Source organism: Brienomyrus brachyistius, chromosome 3 (genome assembly GCF_023856365.1).
Source record: "Brienomyrus brachyistius isolate T26 chromosome 3, BBRACH_0.4, whole genome shotgun sequence".
NCBI classification, from domain to species: domain Eukaryota; kingdom Metazoa; phylum Chordata; class Actinopteri; order Osteoglossiformes; family Mormyridae; genus Brienomyrus; species Brienomyrus brachyistius.
This window is the reverse complement of record NC_064535.1, coordinates 6,586,201-6,606,458: the sequence shown is the minus strand read 5'-3', so window position 1 is coordinate 6,606,458 and position 20,258 is coordinate 6,586,201. Positions and strand designations below refer to the sequence as shown.

Here is a 20,258-nt window from a genome sequence, read left to right as displayed (position 1 = left end):
GGTAGAATGATTCACGTCACTTGCAGCCGATCGATTGCTTTGCTCCCTGGCTGTTCGGGACTGCGTGGGCCACTTTTTCCATACCCTTTCTTCCCACATTTGCTGGCAGGCCATTCTCATTTCCCAGCATTCCTCACACACCTGTAAGCTATTCAGGTGATTAATGACGCTCCCTGGAGTAAAGATGTGGCAGTGTCCATATCTGCTTTACCGGCGTTGCCCTTAAAATTATTCATGCACGAGTTGGACTGGAGACTCACACAGGGACTCAAACGCACTTATTAAAAGTCGTGCAGGTCACCAACACCACCATTAGATTAGTAAATGGTGAACGTGCTCAAATCCACACACCTTCCACAAAAAAAGTACACGGGCACATTCTGGTCTGCAATTCCCCAGCATAATTACTTTATTAATAAAAAAGATGTTGTTCAAATGGAAGTTCAGTTAACTATTCACAAGCTATGAGAGTCAGACATTCGTGCCACATGAAAGACAAGAGAGATATTGTACTGCTATGAGCGACATGTTTCTGTGAGGGCGGAAAAGCAGCGTGATATATTGCTCTTTGGGCAGAGTGACGTTTATAGAGTGCTGGGTAACTGTTCACAGTCCACCATTCATTGCTGCTGAGTTTTGGGGGGTTTTATTCTTCCTTTTTTGTAGTGACGGGCCCCCCAGGCGGGCCACAGGGATACAGATTGTTATCATCATATGCTAATGTCCAGATGAGTCACATGAAATACAGCAAGCAGATTCATGTTTCCCTGCTGCAAGAAAGTAGCTGCATGTAAGGCTGGTTACTTTAACCCATCATTTCAATTTTTTGCGCTCTCTGCAAATGAAATTCGGTGTAAAAGATTAACAAGTCTTTGTCTAGTGTCGTCTGGACCTGAGTTCCTCTTACTGTGGGCAAGTTGATGTCTTGGATGAGGAAAGGCAGCTTCAGTTCCTAATGGTGCAGTATATATTTTTAAAATGTGCTTGATAATGCTTTTCAGAAAGGAGACTACTGCCACCAGTTGAAGGCATGAATGCTTATGCTGCAATAAAGCAGTGAGAGAAATATGGTGAACATACGAACCGTAAATCCACTGCATATAAATGTCCTACACAACAAGGCTACCGTAAGTAAGGAGTATAAAGGTCTCCCATCCCTTTGAGACTGTTCCCTTTCACTGGCCCAGTAAAGTCCACTTTATAACCACCCTCTCATGTGTCTCTCGTTTGTGAGATATGCCTTTCCCTCCATTCAAACATCCGAACCCAGTTTTACACATAGAATACAGCCACTGGTCCTACTTCAGGAACATTATTTTTTTTTTTGCTGTAATTTTGCTTTCCATAAAAATGTAAGCCTGCAGTTCAGCCACAAAAACGTACTTGAGTTGATGAACACTGATGGTCTTTACAGAAGGTTGTTTGCTTTCGACTTTCTCATGATCGGTAGGTCTACAGCCCAAATTGCCTAAATTATCCACAAGAATGATGTTCATCATTTTTTTTTTTTTTTTTTTTGAACGGAGGGTAATTTCATCAGTGCTATGCATCTACACTAATAGAGGGTACTTTGCAGTGATTAATTTTTATTTGCCAAACAGAGTAAAACTAACAGACGGCACAGTCTCTCAGATTAAATAGGGCATGTGAAAGATTTTTCACGTGATCATTAGTGGGAATGTATCAAATATTAATGACCGGTATTATTCCAGCACATATTCTGTAAATATGAGGCCCTCACATCTGGCAGCAAGAAGCCAGGTCGTCCTTCAGAGCAAACAGGTAGGCAGCCCTGAGTACACGCCACACTGTTTTCTTTCACGGATAACAGGCCGTCCACTTATGACACAGTAAGTGCCTCTTGTTCACAGATTAGCAACTGCGTGACGTGATTTGAAAGCAGAGGAATGTGTAACAACTCTCGACAGAAAATGAGCTGGCTGTATCCTGACGACGGAATATTAAAAAGGGATTTAGAAGATGGGTGTTTGAGTTTTGAAAAACATAAGAAAAATTCTATTGTTTTTAAGTCCGACATTATAACGCAGCGTGGGAATTTATAAACAATTTTACAATACATGATAAAAATACATTCTTTGCAGATATGCAGTAAACTGTACAACTGTAATCATACTCAAACTTCATATCACACAACAAACAAACAAAGGCTATGAGTTTAGGAGATGGCTAAATAAATAAATAAATATACTTAGTGATAAACTACACTTCCCTTCTGGGCAAACCATAAACTGACCTACTGCTTCGTTAACGATTCTGAAGCACTAAAGATGAAGGTGACGTTAAATGTTAAATGACAGACATATTCCAATTAATTAACCATGTAAGAAAGTTATGGTCTTATCCAGCGTTTGATTTTACATCAAATAGATTTCCTCTCCCAACTGAAATGCAAGCCTTAAAGCACAGAATGTGCTGCATTTTCATACCTATCAAGTCCCATCAGTTGATCTATTACCACAAACTCAATTATTCATTCCACAATGACTGCACTTTAAGCACAAGCAAAACGGAAAAAAAATCCCATTAAAATACAAACTGTTTCACTATGACATTTCAATTTACGGTGACTTTCCCCACCTCTACGGAATTTGTTTTTATGAATAAAACAATTTGCCATATTGAATTCTACATGTGGCAGAAAAATGGGAAGGCTTCAAATAATTTTCTAACCATGTGCCAATATGGAGATGGAAGTGAGTATACACAGGGCTGATGGGTGAAAGTGTGTGTGTGTGTGTGTGTTTCAGTGTATTTCTGTACGAGAAGCTCCCACGGCTCAACTTTGATAACAAAGACCCTTGCAGCACCTGCTCTTCCTCCCCACAGAAGGGCAGCACTGGGGTGAGGGCTGAAGGACATTGACTTGTAAGCAGAATGTTGTCCATGCTGATCCCAAGAGGCTCCCCTCTTCAGGACCGCAGGGCAGGCATGTGGACTGCTTCATGAAAAGCCAGCCAGCAGTAGCGGTTAAAGTGCACAGCCAACGCAGGCCATGTTGCTTGCTGTGAAATTAAGACCAGGACGCATCAGCATAAAATGTTATTAATCCCCAACCAAGCACATGAACAGCCAATGCTCATTAAGCAGTACTAAAATATGCATGTAGAATTTTAGGAGTTTAGATTAGTGAAATAAAGAAAATACAAAAATAATGTATTTGGTGAGTAATATAACGTGATCGGTAAGATTAATGATGTACATCTCAGTGGACTGTGAAGTTGAGATTAAATATTCATAAAGTGTGATCTTTTCAGCAAAGCAGACAGCAAAAACAACAAACAGGCCAGAGATCTCATTACAGGGTTAAGAACCAAATGCCCTACAGTACAAGGAGAATGCGACCTGAAGTCATCGCTCGAATTATATATGGCTGCCCTTTCCATACCTAATGGCAATGCAGAGTGCTGAATGGGATGTAGTAGTGCATATTAAAATGTAACCTGCTCATGCCAAGTGGGACTAATAGAGATGAAAGTTACCACTTGCTTGCCCTGAGATTCTTCTTACCTTTCACTAAATAGATTGTGAACCATGACATAAATGAGCTGCACTTTTACAAGTACCCATGACACCTTGGTTTTAATAATTAAGGGTTGAGAGGAATTATTAATAAATTATAGCAATTATCCTTCTCTATATGCTGGCTAAGGGCCTATTTTGCTCATTATTGGACTTCAAAGGCCCTGTGTGATGTGGGACTGGAGGTTCTAAGTCACTTAAAACAAAGACCTGATTCACAGCCTGCTTGCAAAATAGATCTTCAACCCAAGTGTTGGTCTTGGCAGCAGCCAACGCAGGCTTCATACATAACACCAGCAATACCCACCCTGTACAACCGTGTGCACCAACAAAATGATCATTCATATATATACTATATGATAAAATCACAATTTCACACAATAAACCACTGATAAGGAAAAGGCCAGCATTCAGTTGCTTCATAACTTCATGAAACATTCCCAGAAACCCAGAACACAAAATACTGTAACCTAAACAATAAACTGCATATTATATTATCTGCAGGACATTACCATTGTTTATTTCATCTGGCAAATTCTAACAACTGTAAATAATCCAATTGGTTTCTTGGCATTTTAAGGCTAAGCAGAACAGAAATAAGGAAATAAGGTTTATGGACTGACATTCTGCCTGAACCGGACCTTAACAGTGTTAAGTTTCACAAGCAGACCGAGATTTTTAACAAGCAGCAAGTTGGGCATATCGTTACTGGGCTTGTTACGCTTCCTCCCATACCTCGCTTTAGCCACTCCATCCATCCATTCATCCATCTTCAGTAACTGCTTGTCCTATTCAGGGGGGTCTGCAGCCTATCCCGGAGGCTATTGGTGCAAGGTAGGGAACCGCCCAGGGTGAGGTGCTGACACAACACGGAGCACACTCACACATCATTCACTCACGCATGCACACCTAAGGGCAATTTGGTAACGCCAGTGGCTTAAAAATGCTTTTCATAACATGGGGAGAACATGCAAACTGCACGTACATCGAGTGCTTAGCACGGCATCGCCCCGCCCCCGTCTCAGCCATTCCTCACTCAGTAGTAATCTCTCACATGTAGGTCTACCTGTACACCAACATTACTTTCACCTTGAACACTGCAGCCCCCCTTTAAAAAACAAACAACCCAGGACAGGGGAAGCAAAGACGACCAGGATCAAACAGCACAGGTGCTCAAGCCCATCAACTGGTAATGATTAACGTAAGAAGGGGCACTAAGCCAAAGCACCGGTGGCCAACACCAGTATTGATTAACCAATGGGACTGGCACTTGAAGCAGCCAATAGGGGGTGAGGGATAGGGGGCAGTGAGCGGCATCCTCGACCAGGTCAACTATCAATCAGGCTGTATTAAACAATCCCTGTCTGTTCATTTTCACTGACCCTAACCTAAACCTTTTTTTTTTGTTTACTTGCTCCCGAATAAATGCAAAAGTCTCTAAAATGTCGAAAGAATCAATGCTGACTTTTATATTATTTTGTGTTTCCTTATGTTTGTCTTATACTCCTGACCAAATTAATGTAGGGGCAGGTCTTCTCATGTTAATTTTATAAGATGGTTGGAATATTATAATTTATTATCTAATATTGTATCGTGAATTTTTATAAGATGGGAAAACAATTTTTGATTTTCTTAATTTAATCGGCTTCATGCATATGTACAAATGCATGGTATTAAACAGGCTTAATTGAAACATAAGCCAATTTTAATGTAAATGATTAACATTTAAGCAGCGACGGATTATTTTCTAAAATGCTGGATAATGGCAATCACAATTTCTTGTTTTAATTATTAAGAGCTTGAAATTATTAATAAATGATAGCAATTACCAACTGCTATAATAGAAACTGAATAGAATTTGATCTGTTATTCACACTTTCATGCAACTGACAGTCTTTCTGGTGGGAGGCTACATTTTACAGGAGCTGCACAGATACTACAGGACTGTAATGTTAAATAATAATACAAATAATAATAATAATTGATACTTTATTGATCCCCATGGGGAAATTCTATTCACGCCTCCCCCAACTTGCTCTTTGTAGGCAAGAGTAAGCTGTCCGTGAAGGGCAGCCACCTGTTACAGCACCCAGGGAGCTGGGGGTTACGGGCCTGGCTCAAGGAGCCACAGACGTGCTGAGGCTGGGTTTGAACCGGCGACATTCTGATTACAAGCACACAGGCTTAGCCCACTGAGCCATGTGCTGCCCTCCAAAGCAACTACTGTAAAGGGAACAGTAATCAAAAATACTGTTTTGTAATGGTTCATTATTCTCTAAATGATGAGAATCCACTTCGGAGCAGTAAACCTTTGGCCAAAAATATAGGGGCTGCTAAGATCCGTGGCCAACAGTAGTCTCTCTCCCCCCCCCCCGCCCCCCTTAATTTGCACAGTGGGTAAACAGCGGTCATATAAACCCCATGAATGCAATGGGATTTTTGCCTCATCTCTCCAAGGAATTATAACTTTGGAAGCTTTGAAAGGAGTCAATAACTTTAACGGCTATTAATCCTTTTTCAAATAAGGAGAACAGTCATTAAATGTGAGTGAGGACAGACTATGTCATAACTTTTCAAGTGGATTTTAGGGAATTGCTAGTGGCCTGTGGCGGCTTGGGATGACGTGGAGACAAACAAACAAACAAACAAACAAACAAACAAAACAGAAGCATGCAGGCTTGGGGATTCAGGCTACCAAATGCTAGATGAAACATCTCATCCACTGTGTCTGGGCAGGCAGGTCATTTCTGATAAAGAAGGCTGGCTGCCCTGGTTCAACACTTTCTTTCTGATAAAGGAAATACAGAACTACACATATATAAGTGTGAGTGTGTTAAAATGACATGCAGGTAAAGGTGTCAAATGAGTGGAACAGCCAGCAAGGAAGGCACCTTTGAGAAAAGGCAGTGCTGGATCAGGGCCTCGGGCAAAAATCTATTTCGGAACAGTTCTTTTCAGTAAGTGTTTGCCTACTTTGAGAATCGTATACATTTTTCAGTGATGGATTGGGGGAAAGTGCCGTTGCTTTCCTGGCAAATTAAGAAAGCAAGAACGTCCAGTTTGGAAAATTCTGAGTCTGCCAAGGCATTATCAGTAAACGAACCATCTGTCACCTTCTCTATCCTCTGGTACTTGAAATAAATAAATACGATGACGCAGAAGAATAAAAACACCGCCACAGAAGCACACTGTCCATATATCTTAATACTGATCTATATGTACACACTGCCGAAGCAAAATTCATTTGATCCTAAGATAAAATTATCAAGTTATATTCCCACATATATAACCATGGCAACAATGGATTCGACCTGGTCTGTTTGTCTGGTTCTATCATACTGCTGGAGGCTACACATTTTGTATTTTGAACCATCTGCACAAATACACCAAACACAGCTTGTAAGATCGTATGAATGAAACAGCAGCATTTATATGCTTGATTTTAGAGGAAAAAAGCTTTTTTACCAACTACGCTGATCCCTATTAAATTCTCCTGTCATTACCAGTCTTGCATTATTATAACTTACCTGCAACTTTAACACATGATGTAAAATATTTATATGCATGATTTATGACGTCTAATACTAAGCACATCTATTTTACTATACACTTCTATTATCCTATTATCATTAACCGAAATGGAACTAATTGGCTTATTTTAAAAATAATAATATATTGTATCACAATAAAAACAACAACTTACAAAATTTCAATATGACCACTGATTGCTTAGTTTCCAAAAGCACCAAAGAGGGACAAAATAACCCCCCCTGGATATATAAGAGCTGAGAAAAATACACCCCCCTTGAGGGAGTTTTACTTTCATGTTAAATTTTAAATAATACGCACTCTCTATAGATCCTGGCAGGAGATGTGTTAAAATGTGTATGCCTTAGTTTCAAATCCAGATCTGGCACATCCAGAGTACAAACCTTCCTACAGCTTAGTTTAAAGTCCTTATAACTGGAGTAATGTGGACAGGTGAGTATGTACCACAGCACCAACACAATGCTACCACACAAATTCTCATCAAGGTCATTGTTATTCTTCCATGATATAATCCTCAGAATTTTGTTTGTGAAAATGCCAAAGCTATTTTCCTCTCAACAACTGCATCAACAACAACAAAAAAAAACACATCTATTAATTCGGAAAAAGAGACGGACACATTGTTGGCCCTATCGGGGAAAAAAACTGGTATATTGATTTAAAATTGTTTTGGTTTTTTTATGTTAAAGAAATCCATGGCAAAATTTCTTAAACATCTTACAATAGCGATCACGTTTGGAAGTGACCAGCAGCAACAAACAAGAATTACTTGTGTATTCCTTGAATTCGCATTGTTCTAACACATAATGAAAGATACTGTTAACTGAATTTGCATTGTTCTCACACACAATCAAAGATACTGTTAACAGTTAAGGCACTGTCACTCAACACCTCTGATTACCAATGGTACAATTTTAAAAGAAATTAAAATCTGCATGTGATTCAGAAGAAAGCCAAAAGCAAACAAAACCAGAATTAAGAAGGGGGCGGGGGGGGGGGGGGGCAGCAGCCCACAGCCCATAATTCCCTGGGCTTTGGGGCGTAAAGGCGGCTCCTTGATAATGAAAAAAGGAGGTGAGACTAAAAATGAATAGAAACTGTCAATAGTTATACAAAACCACATCCATTTCACAGCACAAAAAAACCATGCTCACGCCTAGTCTACAGCGAGATAGATTGGCAAAAGCATGTCATATTTCTTTTACAGATTACCTTTTTCTATTAAAGCCGCAACAAAACCGTCGACTCTTTTAGGGATGGAAGCGATGCATAACGGAATCATTTTACAGTTTAGATAAGACACGAATGTCAGGTGAGGAAAAAAAAATACATGAAATACATTTTAAAAAGTTTAAAAAGCTTTTTCTTTGAAAGGCATTAAATAATATAATGAACGTAAGAACTTCTGAGCTGTCTTGAAATGATTACAACCAGCATGCTCCAAGCAGTGAACATTAGCAGTGAACCACAACTGCCCAGATACCATGTTTGGCTGTACAAACACAGAGGACCTTATAACCAACACTGCTGGCTGAAGCACAGAACCACAGTCTGCTAACGCTAATACTTTACTGCAAGAATTCAGGCTACAAATATAGGTTCCAACAAATATCACTTATCACAAATATAAAAGACACATACTTCAAGAAACAACACTATTTTCAGAGTGATAACTTTTAAGATACTCAAGATCAGCAGGTCAAGAAACTGCACTGAACACGACCTTAACATTACGTACAGACGAACACATATAACCATTTAGCATACTGCAACAGTACGAGCAAAATCATTTGAACTCTCTCATTCATCTAAGTTGTTTGTCAGCCTAATAATCATTTCCTGTTCATCTGGGACTTGCAGTTACCACAAACAACCATTGCCATGAGTCTAGAACATTTTGAATGCAGCACCCATATCACAGCAATCTTTACAAGAAGAACCGAGGCTTCCTCAGATAAAAAGCCCTAGCAGAATTATATCACCAAAGAATCCTGACAACACACTGCTGACTGGATTGACTGAACAGTATCGGATGTGTGCGTGTTTTAGATGCCAATGTCTCATTTAAGGGTGATTAAGGCTGTTGTTTTTTCAGCTTTGACTAGGATGGCAATTGCAGCAAATCTCCGGAGTGACAAGGATATTAAGAATAATTGCTTCTGTCCGACTGCACCCCCCCCCCAGCTGTATCCACAATCACTTACCCTCTAAAGAACTCAAACCTACGCTTGCATACATGACACATGGACAGAAACATGCCTATTTAGCATGTTCTTCATACTCACACTTTGCTGGGAGGTCATAGCCACCGGTGATCTTGGCATTGCCCGTTTCACAACCATTCAGCGTGTGACACTCGTCATACAGGCAGGGTCCGGCGGCTTTGTGTATGCAGCCATCCACTGGAAGACAAGAGAGGCTGGTCAGCTCACAATTAGGTAGGGATGGGTGGATGGATAGATGGAGCAATCAATATCAGACAGACAGAGATTTTTACAGCAATAACTTTCAGCTGAAACATTAGTGAGGGCATCACTTTTTGGTCGTATGTTTCATGAAGCAGCACTAACACAAAAAAATACTTCAAAAAACTAAATATAATATAAAGGGCAAAATAAAAACAGGGGCCTCTCAATCTTCTAACAGTTCAAGAAATATAGGAGCAATTTTTCAATCAGAGAAATGCAGAACAGATGTTTCCCATTTTCATTTATCAAGTTTAAGATCATTATGCTTCTGAATTACCGTAAGTGGCTTATGTGTCACATCACTGTGTTAAGCCCACCCACCCCCCCGCGGCACCTTTTCCTTTTCTGACCGCTAACCTGAAAGACCTTTGCAGTCTGAAAATTTCAGAGACCGCTGGGTAAACATCTCACAGACGTTTCCTACTACTCTCCATTAACACAAAATTGCATTTTACATGAAATTACAATCCTGCCAAATTATGACTTCTTAATTCTCAACTTCTAGTACACTTTCAAACATCCAAAATTAATCGTGACATGGTTATCTACAGTAAATGTCGAAAACTGCTAAACATACTGCATGTGGTAACAGAAGATATTCAGAAAAAGATGCAACATATCAGCCCCCCCCCCCACCTCATAAGGATTTTTTTAAAGCAGGATATTCGTAATGATGACCCATCATGCACAACCAAACAGAGGGGAAGGAATCTAAATGATCTGTCTCCAAAAGCGGACACCCCGCGAAGAGTCATATATGAAAGGCCCATGAAATATTGCAGGTTCTGTTTTTATATGTTTAGCAGAAAGCTAACTTGCCCGTGAACCTGAAACAGATCCATCTGGAAAAATGACAGAACTGCACAAACTTCATTTCTCAATGAAAACTGTTTTTCCAATACACCCCCCCCCCCACCACACACACACACACACACAATATGATTTAAAAATTGTCTGGTTTCTCTATTTAAAACTAGAAATACAATGAACAGATTTGAACAGAGATGATGATTTTATAGAAAATTTTATACAAAAGGAAAGCTTTACTAGTCTAGTGATAGAATCAAGGGCACATTTATTGACATATTTGCAACTGACCTGTTATTATGGTAAGAATTACTTTAAAATTAAGAATTTGGGCTCTCATACAGTGATTACATTTTATTCTATTAAAGCCCTGAGCTTTTCATAAATTTGAAAGGATTGTCTAGTATTTCAAAAGGCAGCGTTTCCAGCTTCATTCAGTCAAGTACAGCAGCTGGATCCTAGATTTTCCTCTGCTAAAAGTTCAGCTCTATCAATCATCTTTAATGAACTGAAGGACAGAAAGTTGACAGAGACTGATTCCAATACTCCCTTGAAAAGATATCTAGCAATTTTCAAAAGGAATGTTTTTCCTAAGGATATTTCTGCACCTTTATAAGCAAATGCAGACCATCTTTCAGCCATTTTACCATCACCAATGTCTAACTTTATAATGTACGTGTTTCACGTTCTTAGTGAATTTGTGTACACGGAACTGACAACTGACAAAAACAAATGCATCTGATTGCTGACGCTATCCTGATACCGTGAGCTGTGATTTAAGTGGCCTCTCTTGCAGTGAGAAGTTGGGTAGCTGAGAAACTCCTGTGAGAATATAACAGAAAGCTGCAAAAACAATAATTTCAAACTTCAAAAAAGAAAAAAATAAAATAAATCAACCCAGGACACATTATAAGGAACATAAAAAACCCTAATGCTTTTGTAAAGTGTCTTAGGCAAACTTCTATTTTTTCAAACAACTGCTTGAACAAAGTATTACAGAAAGCTATTCAACAGCAGAGCTGGTAATATACAAGTGTACAACATAGTCAAACTGAATATCATTTCTTGCTTACTGCTTACTTTCTCCAGCATTTTCATTTGCAACATTTTTTAGCAAGTAACATTAAAAATATAAATGACAGAGAGCCTACAGAAATAAAACGCAAAGGGAAAGTCTGGCCAGCATTCAAATAAAGAACAATAACCAGACTTCAAAACAAAACATTCAAACACTACACATCAGAAAAGGTAGTAGTTTAAACAAGAGGCAGCAACATCTGACCAGCCTAAATAATGTCTGTACTGCATAGGATAGTGAATTCCAGCCACTTTCATGTATTTCCATGCAGGATTAATAACTGCCACTGCAGTTAAACCATTTTTCAACCACGGCAGTGCATCTTAAAACTTTGGAAAGCCAAGTGCATGGGTCACTACCACAACTGCCACTGTAAAAGCTGAATTTTAGGGTTTCCTGATGGGGAAATTTTCAACCATTCAAATAAGTTATAAAAGACTATTTTAAAATCAGGAAAGATTACAACATAAATATCACGATTAGCCAGCATGTAATAAACATCTGAGTGGTTTTTAACATCTATATTATGCTATATATTTTCCTTGAGTTGCCTCGCAGGCTCTATTTTCACAGGAGGGCTCTTGCACTGAGTCTATAGAAGTAGGGATGCATCTAGGCCATCTGTCATCCCTGTGTTCATTTTTCTCTCAAAAAAACCCATTTCAAGACAAAACCAGGCAAGGTTATCCATCCAGGCAAAGGGGTGTGTCTTACCTCTCACCCACTCAGAAATAAAAATGAAAGCTTGTTGGTTTAAAAAAAAAAAAAAAAAAAAAAAAAAAAAAAAACATTTTCCATCCTGACTTTTGATCAGAGATGAAAATCACTGCCACTTTTCCTGTCCCCCTTTAACTTGAGGAGATGGTGAACTCCATCCACCGGATTCATAAGTTCAAATTACATTTGTGATCCTGTGCGATAAAATACTTATGAAGGAACCTATTTGTTAAAAAAAAATAAGGCATCCATTCCGTCAATGCCACCTGAAGGCAAGTGTTTCACTGTGGATGAGATTAAGGATTAAGACAACCTGCAAGATTAAGTTGGATCACGGATTTTAGAAAGCACGAGAAAACAATATTGTAATAGATTAATACTCACACCCCTGGATATGGGGAAGTTTCTACCATATCAGGTATCCAGCCGTACCTGAAACCTTAACACGAAAAGCCATTCATATTCCGATGGTAATTGCCACTACCTTAAGAATACAGGACATTTACCACAAAAACGGTCAAATAATTCAAGTTCAAATGTTAGGATAAAACGGCAACAAGATCCACCTACAATTTATTGCTCAATAAAGCCATGATCATACACCATTATATAGTAAAATGCTACAGCGCTTTAACAACAGGTATACATGTGGTCTTAATATAGTTGTTGAATACGTTAAGTTGGGTTTTTTTAGTTGTTATATTTTGTCAATACTGCCTGAAAGAATCTGTGCAGATCTAAAATAAATCAATGACGCAAGAAGTCCCAGAGTGACCCAGATGCAATCTTGGCATCAATTTATTTTTTTAATATAACTGGGATTTCAAAGTAATTCCCAAATGATTCTGGAGTTAAAGACCTCAGTGCGATTACCCAGAAATGGGCTGTTGTCTTCATTAACTAAGTGTGGCATTTACAGTCACCTCTGTGGGGAAAGATGCCGCATTACTATGCAGATCGTCGGTCTCGTCCCATGAAATCAGTCTTGCCTAAAAGTCCATGCATTTCCAAGCGGAGTCTCGTTTATTTCCCACCTTCGATATAACACGGCACTCGGGATTTAACACGGACCCGCAATCGGAAAGGAACACCTGAAAAAAGCACGGGTGATTAGGCACATACATAATTAAAGTGGCACCCAGCTGAAGCATTCACATTGTGTGCTTCCCGTCACACCCCACATTCGGAGACCTCTGACTCTTTTCTCTATTACAGTCATTTACATTTTAATGACTTTTTTTTGTTTTTGTTTTTTTTTTTTTTTAAATACTTTGAGGCGATTAAGGAGGAAGACTTGTCACCAGGCAAAAAAAAATACCATGAGGGCACTGCGGTATCTCAACCAAGCACTGGGAAACCTTAAGGACTCCTAACTGGTTAAGAGAGAGAAACTGAAATGTCTGGTTCAATATAAATTCTACATGTGTGTACGTTAATCTTTCCAAGGAGTGGGAATGCAAAATTCTATATGTACCACATCTGTACGTTATTTACACAAAAAGTAAATATATTTTTGTCAATATTTGTCTGCCGTTGTAATAGCTGAAATCCTGCAGATGCAGAAGTAGCATAGAGAGGGTCAGTCCCGTGTAATAAATCGACCTGGGAAGCAGTGCCTGCCAGGCACATAAATAATGTATATGCAAAACATGACACCAACGGAGTTACAACGCTGGAGATTACAGCCAACAGGCTTTCCCACAGTACTGGTTTCTCATCGATGACTCACTTTAGTAGCCTACAATGCCTTTTGCCATCGCAACATAATTCTTGGGGAAAAAAATATCCTTTTCTGGTGCTTTGCACAAAAGTGAAATTTCATCCAATGTTTACAGCTCTCAGGTAATTTATGTACCCCTTTGGGGGGGGGGTGGTTTAAAGACTTGGGGAAAAGATATTAGAAAAAGCCTCTGCTAAGCGATATACAGATGGTCATGCTAACTGGAATATCTTAAGCCACCTTCAAACCACTGCACCACCTGGGCCTTTTAAAGGAAAGTTTCCCTTCCAGCCAACATGTCCGAGCATCTGCTCCCGTCTGACGTTTCTCACCCCGATGAAATGAATCTGTTAATCCCTCATCCATCTAAAGCTGCCTTCTCAAGCCCAGACACACGCATGCGTACAAACACAAATGCACTGTCCCAACCCCCATTTCAGGGGCTATGTGGGACAGTTTTATTCATCTTCACCCAACATTTCATCTTGAGAAAACATCCGGGTACTTCTCCCTGAAGCCTGCTCTCCTCCAGTGAGGACATCTTTGGCCTCTCCATCTATGCAGTATGGGGGAGTGTGAGTGGGGGGGTACTCTCAGACCCTCAGGCTCTGCCTAGACCCAGGCAGCATCCAGTTTCCCATGACCTAGTAAAGCTTACCATCATTTTTTTCCAGCTAAAGCACTCCTTGATAACTTTTCCACCAGTTCTTCTCAACATTATCCACCAGGCAAAGTGCTTCCTGGCTTCGCAAAGCTAATAACCAGGAATCTTTCAGGCTAAAGCTCTTCGTTTTGCATTTATTTCATACAATATTTTGTAGAAATACTGTTAGAAGTCATTTTCCCCTCCTAATTGGTTTCTGGCACTCCGTACTTTTTCTAGTTTAGAAATCACGTTTAAAATAAATAAATAAAAGACAAACTGGGACCAAAGGCTCAAAGTTTAAATTAAGGCAGGAGCAGGGGGACCCTTAGAACTGGACAGAGCGAAAAAGCCGCAGAAGTCTTTTGTGACCTGCAAAAGCCGCTTCGTGACATTAAACACAAACAAGTTTGTGGCTCAGGGACTATTATTTTCGAAAAGATGTTTATGTAGAGAGGACAGTGTCTGTATTATCCAACAATGTTTTTATTTTAATGGGGGAAAAACAGTTTTTATTGATCAAATCTTAGTCATTAGAGGGGAAAAAAAATATTTAACTGTCAATTTCACCAACTTTGCAGTTTTCAACATAGTGTCATGCCCGGCTCGTCCGCTCCTCCTGTGTGCCACGCCCCCTGATTACCCACGTGTTTTCTCCCGATTGTACCCAGCTGTATCTAGTTTATTTGCTCAGTCCTGTGTATTTCAGTCCGTGTCTTACCCGAGTCCTTTGTCCGTCATTGATGTTAGTTCGTGTGAGATGTTTCCTGTTCCCGTCTGCCTAAATAAATCCCCGTTTGCCCTGCTTTCGCCTGTCTGCCTGCTTCCTGTTGGCTCGCCTGCCTGTTCGCCTTACCGGCTTCCAGCGTCCCGTGACAGAATGACGGACCTTAAAGAAAGGGCAGCTTCCGTAGCTGAAGAGGACTACTGCAGTTACGTAGAACAGCTGCTATTTTGGATTGCCCAGCCCGGTATCCGGGAAGATCCCCCGGCATGGGACCTCGTCGACCGGAGCTGGGATATCCTAGACCGGATGTCCCTGGAGGAGGACGCGCACCTCGCGGAGGAGGTGTGCGAGAACTTTCAGCGGCTGGACGAGCTCCGGAAGGAGCGGTACGTCAAGCCGCGCGAGCCGGGGACTATTCTCCCGCCGTCCGCCTTTGCTGGCAGCGCGCAGCCTCCCGCCGTCATCAGGAACCGGCGGAAGAAAAGGAAGAGCAAGCCGGCGATCGCTTCGGCGATCGTCCTAGGGGCGTGCGCCCTTGTCCCCGCTTGTCTCCCTGCCGATGATCTGGAGGACTCTCCGGGCAGTTCTGGGATCATCGCCGCCGCTAAACTGCCCAACAGATGGGCCAGCTCGGTTAGGGACGCTATACCACGGGTTCCCCGGATCCTTAAAGGGGCCACGCCCGTCTCGTCTGCGCAGGACCTGCCTGTCCCGCTAGCGGACGACCCGTCAGCAATTACACCCGAGGCGTTGTCTCCACCTCAGGCGCTGCCTCCGGCACCTGCTACAGCCAGTACGCTCCCCGCTCCTACTCAGTCCACAGCCATGATCCTGGCCAAGAGGTTTTTTGCCCTCCAGGATCTGTTCTGGCACGTGAGGGGGGAACCAGCCTTCAGAGACTCCCCAGAGGCGGCTGAGCTCCTGGAACAGCTGCAGAAGGAGTTTGCCGCCATTACCCCAGAGTCTCCACTCCAGCAGCTGACTGTAGCAGAGGAGACTTTGAGGAGACTGCTCCTGTGGAGGAAGGAGCAGGTTTCCCCAGTAGCAGGGGCGGTGTTCCCCGTGGTACCTCCTTCCGCACTGGCCAGGCTGGAACTCTCCGCTACGCCCGTGCAGCCACCGCAGCCACCTGCGCAGCCAGCGCAGCTTCCGCCCCCACTGCAGCCGCCTGCTGCAGCTCCCGGGCAGGCGCCCCCACTGCAGCCGCCTGCTGCAGCTCCCGGGCAGGCGCCCCCACTGCAGCCGCCTGCTGCAGCTCCCGGGCAGGGGCCCCCACTGCAGCCGCCTGCTGCAGCTCCCGGGCAGGCGCCCCCACTGCAGCCGCCTGCTGCAGCTCCCGACCTCGCTCCAGTTCCTGACCTCGCTCCAGTTCCCCCACTGCAGCCGCCTGCTGCAGCTCCCGGGCAGGCGCCCCCACTGCAGCCGCCTGCTGCAGCTCCCGGGCAGGCGCCCCCACTGCAGCCGCCTGCTGCAGCTCCCGGGCAGTGGGGGCGCCTTTGCAGGAACTGGAGCGCGGTCAGGAACTGGAGCACGGTCCAGTTCCTGCAAAGGCGCCCCCACTGCAGCCGCCTGCTGCAGCTCCCGGGCAGGCGCCCCCACTGCAGCCGCCTGCTGCAGCTCCCGGGCAGGCGCCCCCACTGCAGCCGCCTGCTGCAGCTCCCGGGCAGGCGCCCCCACTGCAGCCGCCTGCAGCTCCTGTTCCTGACGGCGCTCCTGTCCCTGACCGCCCTGCTGCAGCAGCTCCAGAGGCGCCCCCTCCGCCTGCAGCAGCTCCAGAGGCGCCCCCTCCGCCTGCAGCAGCTCCAGAGGCGCCCCCTCCGCCTGCAGCAGCTCCAGAGGCGCCCCCTCCGCCTGCAGCAGCTCCAGAGGCGCCCCCTCCGCCTGCAGCAGCTCCAGAGGCGCCCCCTCCGCCTGCAGCAGCTCCAGTCCCTGTCCTAGTCCCCGAGGTGGTCCCGGACAACTCCATCTTGGTTCCTCCCTCTTCGGAGGTGGAGGAGCTGGAATGGGACCCCTCGGGGACAGAACTCGTAACCCCTTGTCCCTCGCCCTGGCGACATCGACCCCGAACTAGGGTCGGCCTGTCTGTGTCCCGCAGGGGAAGGGGACACAGACGCAGGGCTGGGGTCCCGCCCGCCCTGCCCCCTGGCTCGCCCTCCCTCGCCTGCGCTCTGGCTCGGCTGGCGCCTGCGGGTCCTGGCCCTCCGGGTCGGCTGTCGCCTGCAGGTCCCTCTCCAGTGCCTCGTCGCCCCGCCTCGCTCCCCTCTCCAGAGCCTGGTCGGTCGCCTGCGGACTCCCCGTCGGCGGCTCCTCGGTTGCCTGCGGGGCCCCTACCTCCGGCCCTCCACCGGACGTCGCCGCCTGCTGCGGCTCCCCCCTCCTCCGGGCCTTCGCCGAGGGCCCCTCCTGCTCCCTCGTCCCCTTCCCCGGTGCTCCCTCCTGCTTCCTCCCTGGCCCCTCCGCGGGTCCCTCGCCCTGCCTCCTCGGCCCCTCCGGGGTCCCCTCCGGCTCCGGCCTCCCGGCCGCCTGCGGCCCCTCCGGCTGCCTCCCGTCGCCCGCTTAGGCTCCCTCGGGCTCCCCTTGGTACCCCCTCCTTCTCGCCCTGTGCCCCTGCCTTTGTCCCTCCTTTCTTTGTCCCGCCGTCCTCTGTTCCTGGTCCCTTTGTTCTGCCCCTCTCCGTTCCTGGTTTCCCGTCGTTCCCTCCCGTCACTCCCGCTCCTTTTGTCCCGCCTGTTCCCTCTGTGTCCCCGTTTCTGGTCTGTCTCTCCGCTTTCCCGACCCTCTGTCAGGTTTTGTCCTTTGTCTTGTCCCTCGCTGTGTTTTGTGCTTCGGTCCTGTTCCCTGTCCTGCGTTGATTCTGTTCTTGTTTTTCAGGTCCTGTTTTGCCTCGTCCCGTCCGTCGCCCCCTTCCTTGGCGCGCCCGGAGAAGCGCGCCTTTGGGGGGGGGTTCTGTCATGCCCGGCTCGTCCGCTCCTCCTGTGTGCCACGCCCCCTGATTACCCACGTGTTTTCTCCCGATTGTACCCAGCTGTATCTAGTTTATTTGCTCAGTCCTGTGTATTTCAGTCCGTGTCTTACCCGAGTCCTTTGTCCGTCATTGATGTTAGTTCGTGTGAGATGTTTCCTGTTCCCGTCTGCCTAAATAAATCCCCGTTTGCCCTGCTTTCGCCTGTCTGCCTGCTTCCTGTTGGCTCGCCTGCCTGTTCGCCTTACCGGCTTCCAGCGTCCCGTGACAGAATGACGGACCTTAAAGAAAGGGCAGCTTCCGTAGCTGAAGAGGACTACTGCAGTTACGTAGAACAGCTGCTATTTTGGATTGCCCAGCCCGGTATCCGGGAAGATCCCCCGGCATGGGACCTCGTCGACCGGAGCTGGGATATCCTAGACCGGATGTCCCTGGAGGAGGACGCGCACCTCGCGGAGGAGGTGTGCGAGAACTTTCAGCGGCTGGACGAGCTCCGGAAGGAGCGGTACGTCAAGCCGCGCGAGCCGGGGACTATTCTCCCGCCGTCCGCCTTTGCTGGCAGCGCGCAGCCTCCCGCCGTCATCAGGAACCGGCGGAAGAAAAGGAAGAGCAAGCCGGCGATCGCTTCGGCGATCGTCCTAGGGGCGTGCGCCCTTGTCCCCGCTTGTCTCCCTGCCGATGATCTGGAGGACTCTCCGGGCAGTTCTGGGATCATCGCCGCCGCTAAACTGCCCAACAGATGGGCCAGCTCGGTTAGGGACGCTATACCACGGGTTCCCCGGATCCTTAAAGGGGCCACGCCCGTCTCGTCTGCGCAGGACCTGCCTGTCCCGCTAGCGGACGACCCGTCAGCAATTACACCCGAGGCGTTGTCTCCACCTCAGGCGCTGCCTCCGGCACCTGCTACAGCCAGTACGCTCCCCGCTCCTACTCAGTCCACAGCCATGATCCTGGCCAAGAGGTTTTTTGCCCTCCAGGATCTGTTCTGGCACGTGAGGGGGGAACCAGCCTTCAGAGACTCCCCAGAGGCGGCTGAGCTCCTGGAACAGCTGCAGAAGGAGTTTGCCGCCATTACCCCAGAGTCTCCACTCCAGCAGCTGACTGTAGCAGAGGAGACTTTGAGGAGACTGCTCCTGTGGAGGAAGGAGCAGGTTTCCCCAGTAGCAGGGGCGGTGTTCCCCGTGGTACCTCCTTCCGCACTGGCCAGGCTGGAACTCTCCGCTACGCCCGTGCAGCCACCGCAGCCACCTGCGCAGCCAGCGCAGCTTCCGCCCCCACTGCAGCCGCCTGCTGCAGCTCCCGGGCAGGCGCCCCCACTGCAGCCGCCTGCTGCAGCTCCCGGGCAGGCGCCCCCACTGCAGCCGCCTGCTGCAGCTCCCGGGCAGGCGCCCCCACTGCAGCCGCCTGCTGCAGCTCCCGGGCAGGCGCCCCCACTGCAGCCGCCTGCTGCAGCTCCCGACCTCGCTCCAGTTCCTGACCTCGCTCCAGTTCCCCCACTGCAGCCGCCTGCTGCAGCTCCCGGGCAGGCGCCCCCACTGCAGCCGCCTGCTGCAGCTCCCGGGCAGGCGCCCCCACTGCAGCCGCCTGCTGCAGCTCCCGGGCAGTGGGGGCGCCTTTGCAGGAACTGGAGCGCGGTCAGGAACTGGAGCACGGTCCAGTTCCTGCAAAGGCGCCCCCACTGCAGCCGCCTGCTGCAGCTCCCGGGCAGGCGCCCCCACTGCAGCCGCCTGCTGCAGCTCCCGGGCAGGCGCCCCCACTGCAGCCGCCTGCTGCAGCTCCTGTTCCTGACGGCGCTCCTGTCCCTGACCGCCCTGCTGCAGCAGCTCCAGAGGCGCCCCCTCCGCCTGCAGCAGCTCCAGAGGCGCCCCCTCCGCCTGCAGCAGCTCCAGAGGCGCCCCCTCCGCCTGCAGCAGCTCCAGAGGCGCCCCCTCCGCCTGCAGCAGCTCCAGAGGCGCCCCCTCCGCCTGCAGCAGCTCCAGTCCCTGTCCTAGTCCCCGAGGTGGTCCCGGACAACTCCATCTTGGTTCCTCCCTCTTCGGAGGTGGAG

The 20,258-nt window shown here is 46.4% G+C and overlaps 1 protein-coding gene across 1 annotated transcript in view; it reads right to left on the bottom strand.

Annotated features, from left to right (window-relative positions):
* macrod2 (mono-ADP ribosylhydrolase 2) overlaps positions 1-20,258 on the bottom strand; it is a 430,585-nt gene that overhangs the window by 262,632 nt on the left and 147,695 nt on the right. Inside the window, exon 5 of the mRNA XM_049008306.1 lies at positions 9,375-9,491. Within this exon, the coding sequence (XP_048864263.1) occupies positions 9,375-9,491 (117 nt within the window). The remainder of the gene's footprint in view (positions 1-9,374; positions 9,492-20,258) is intronic.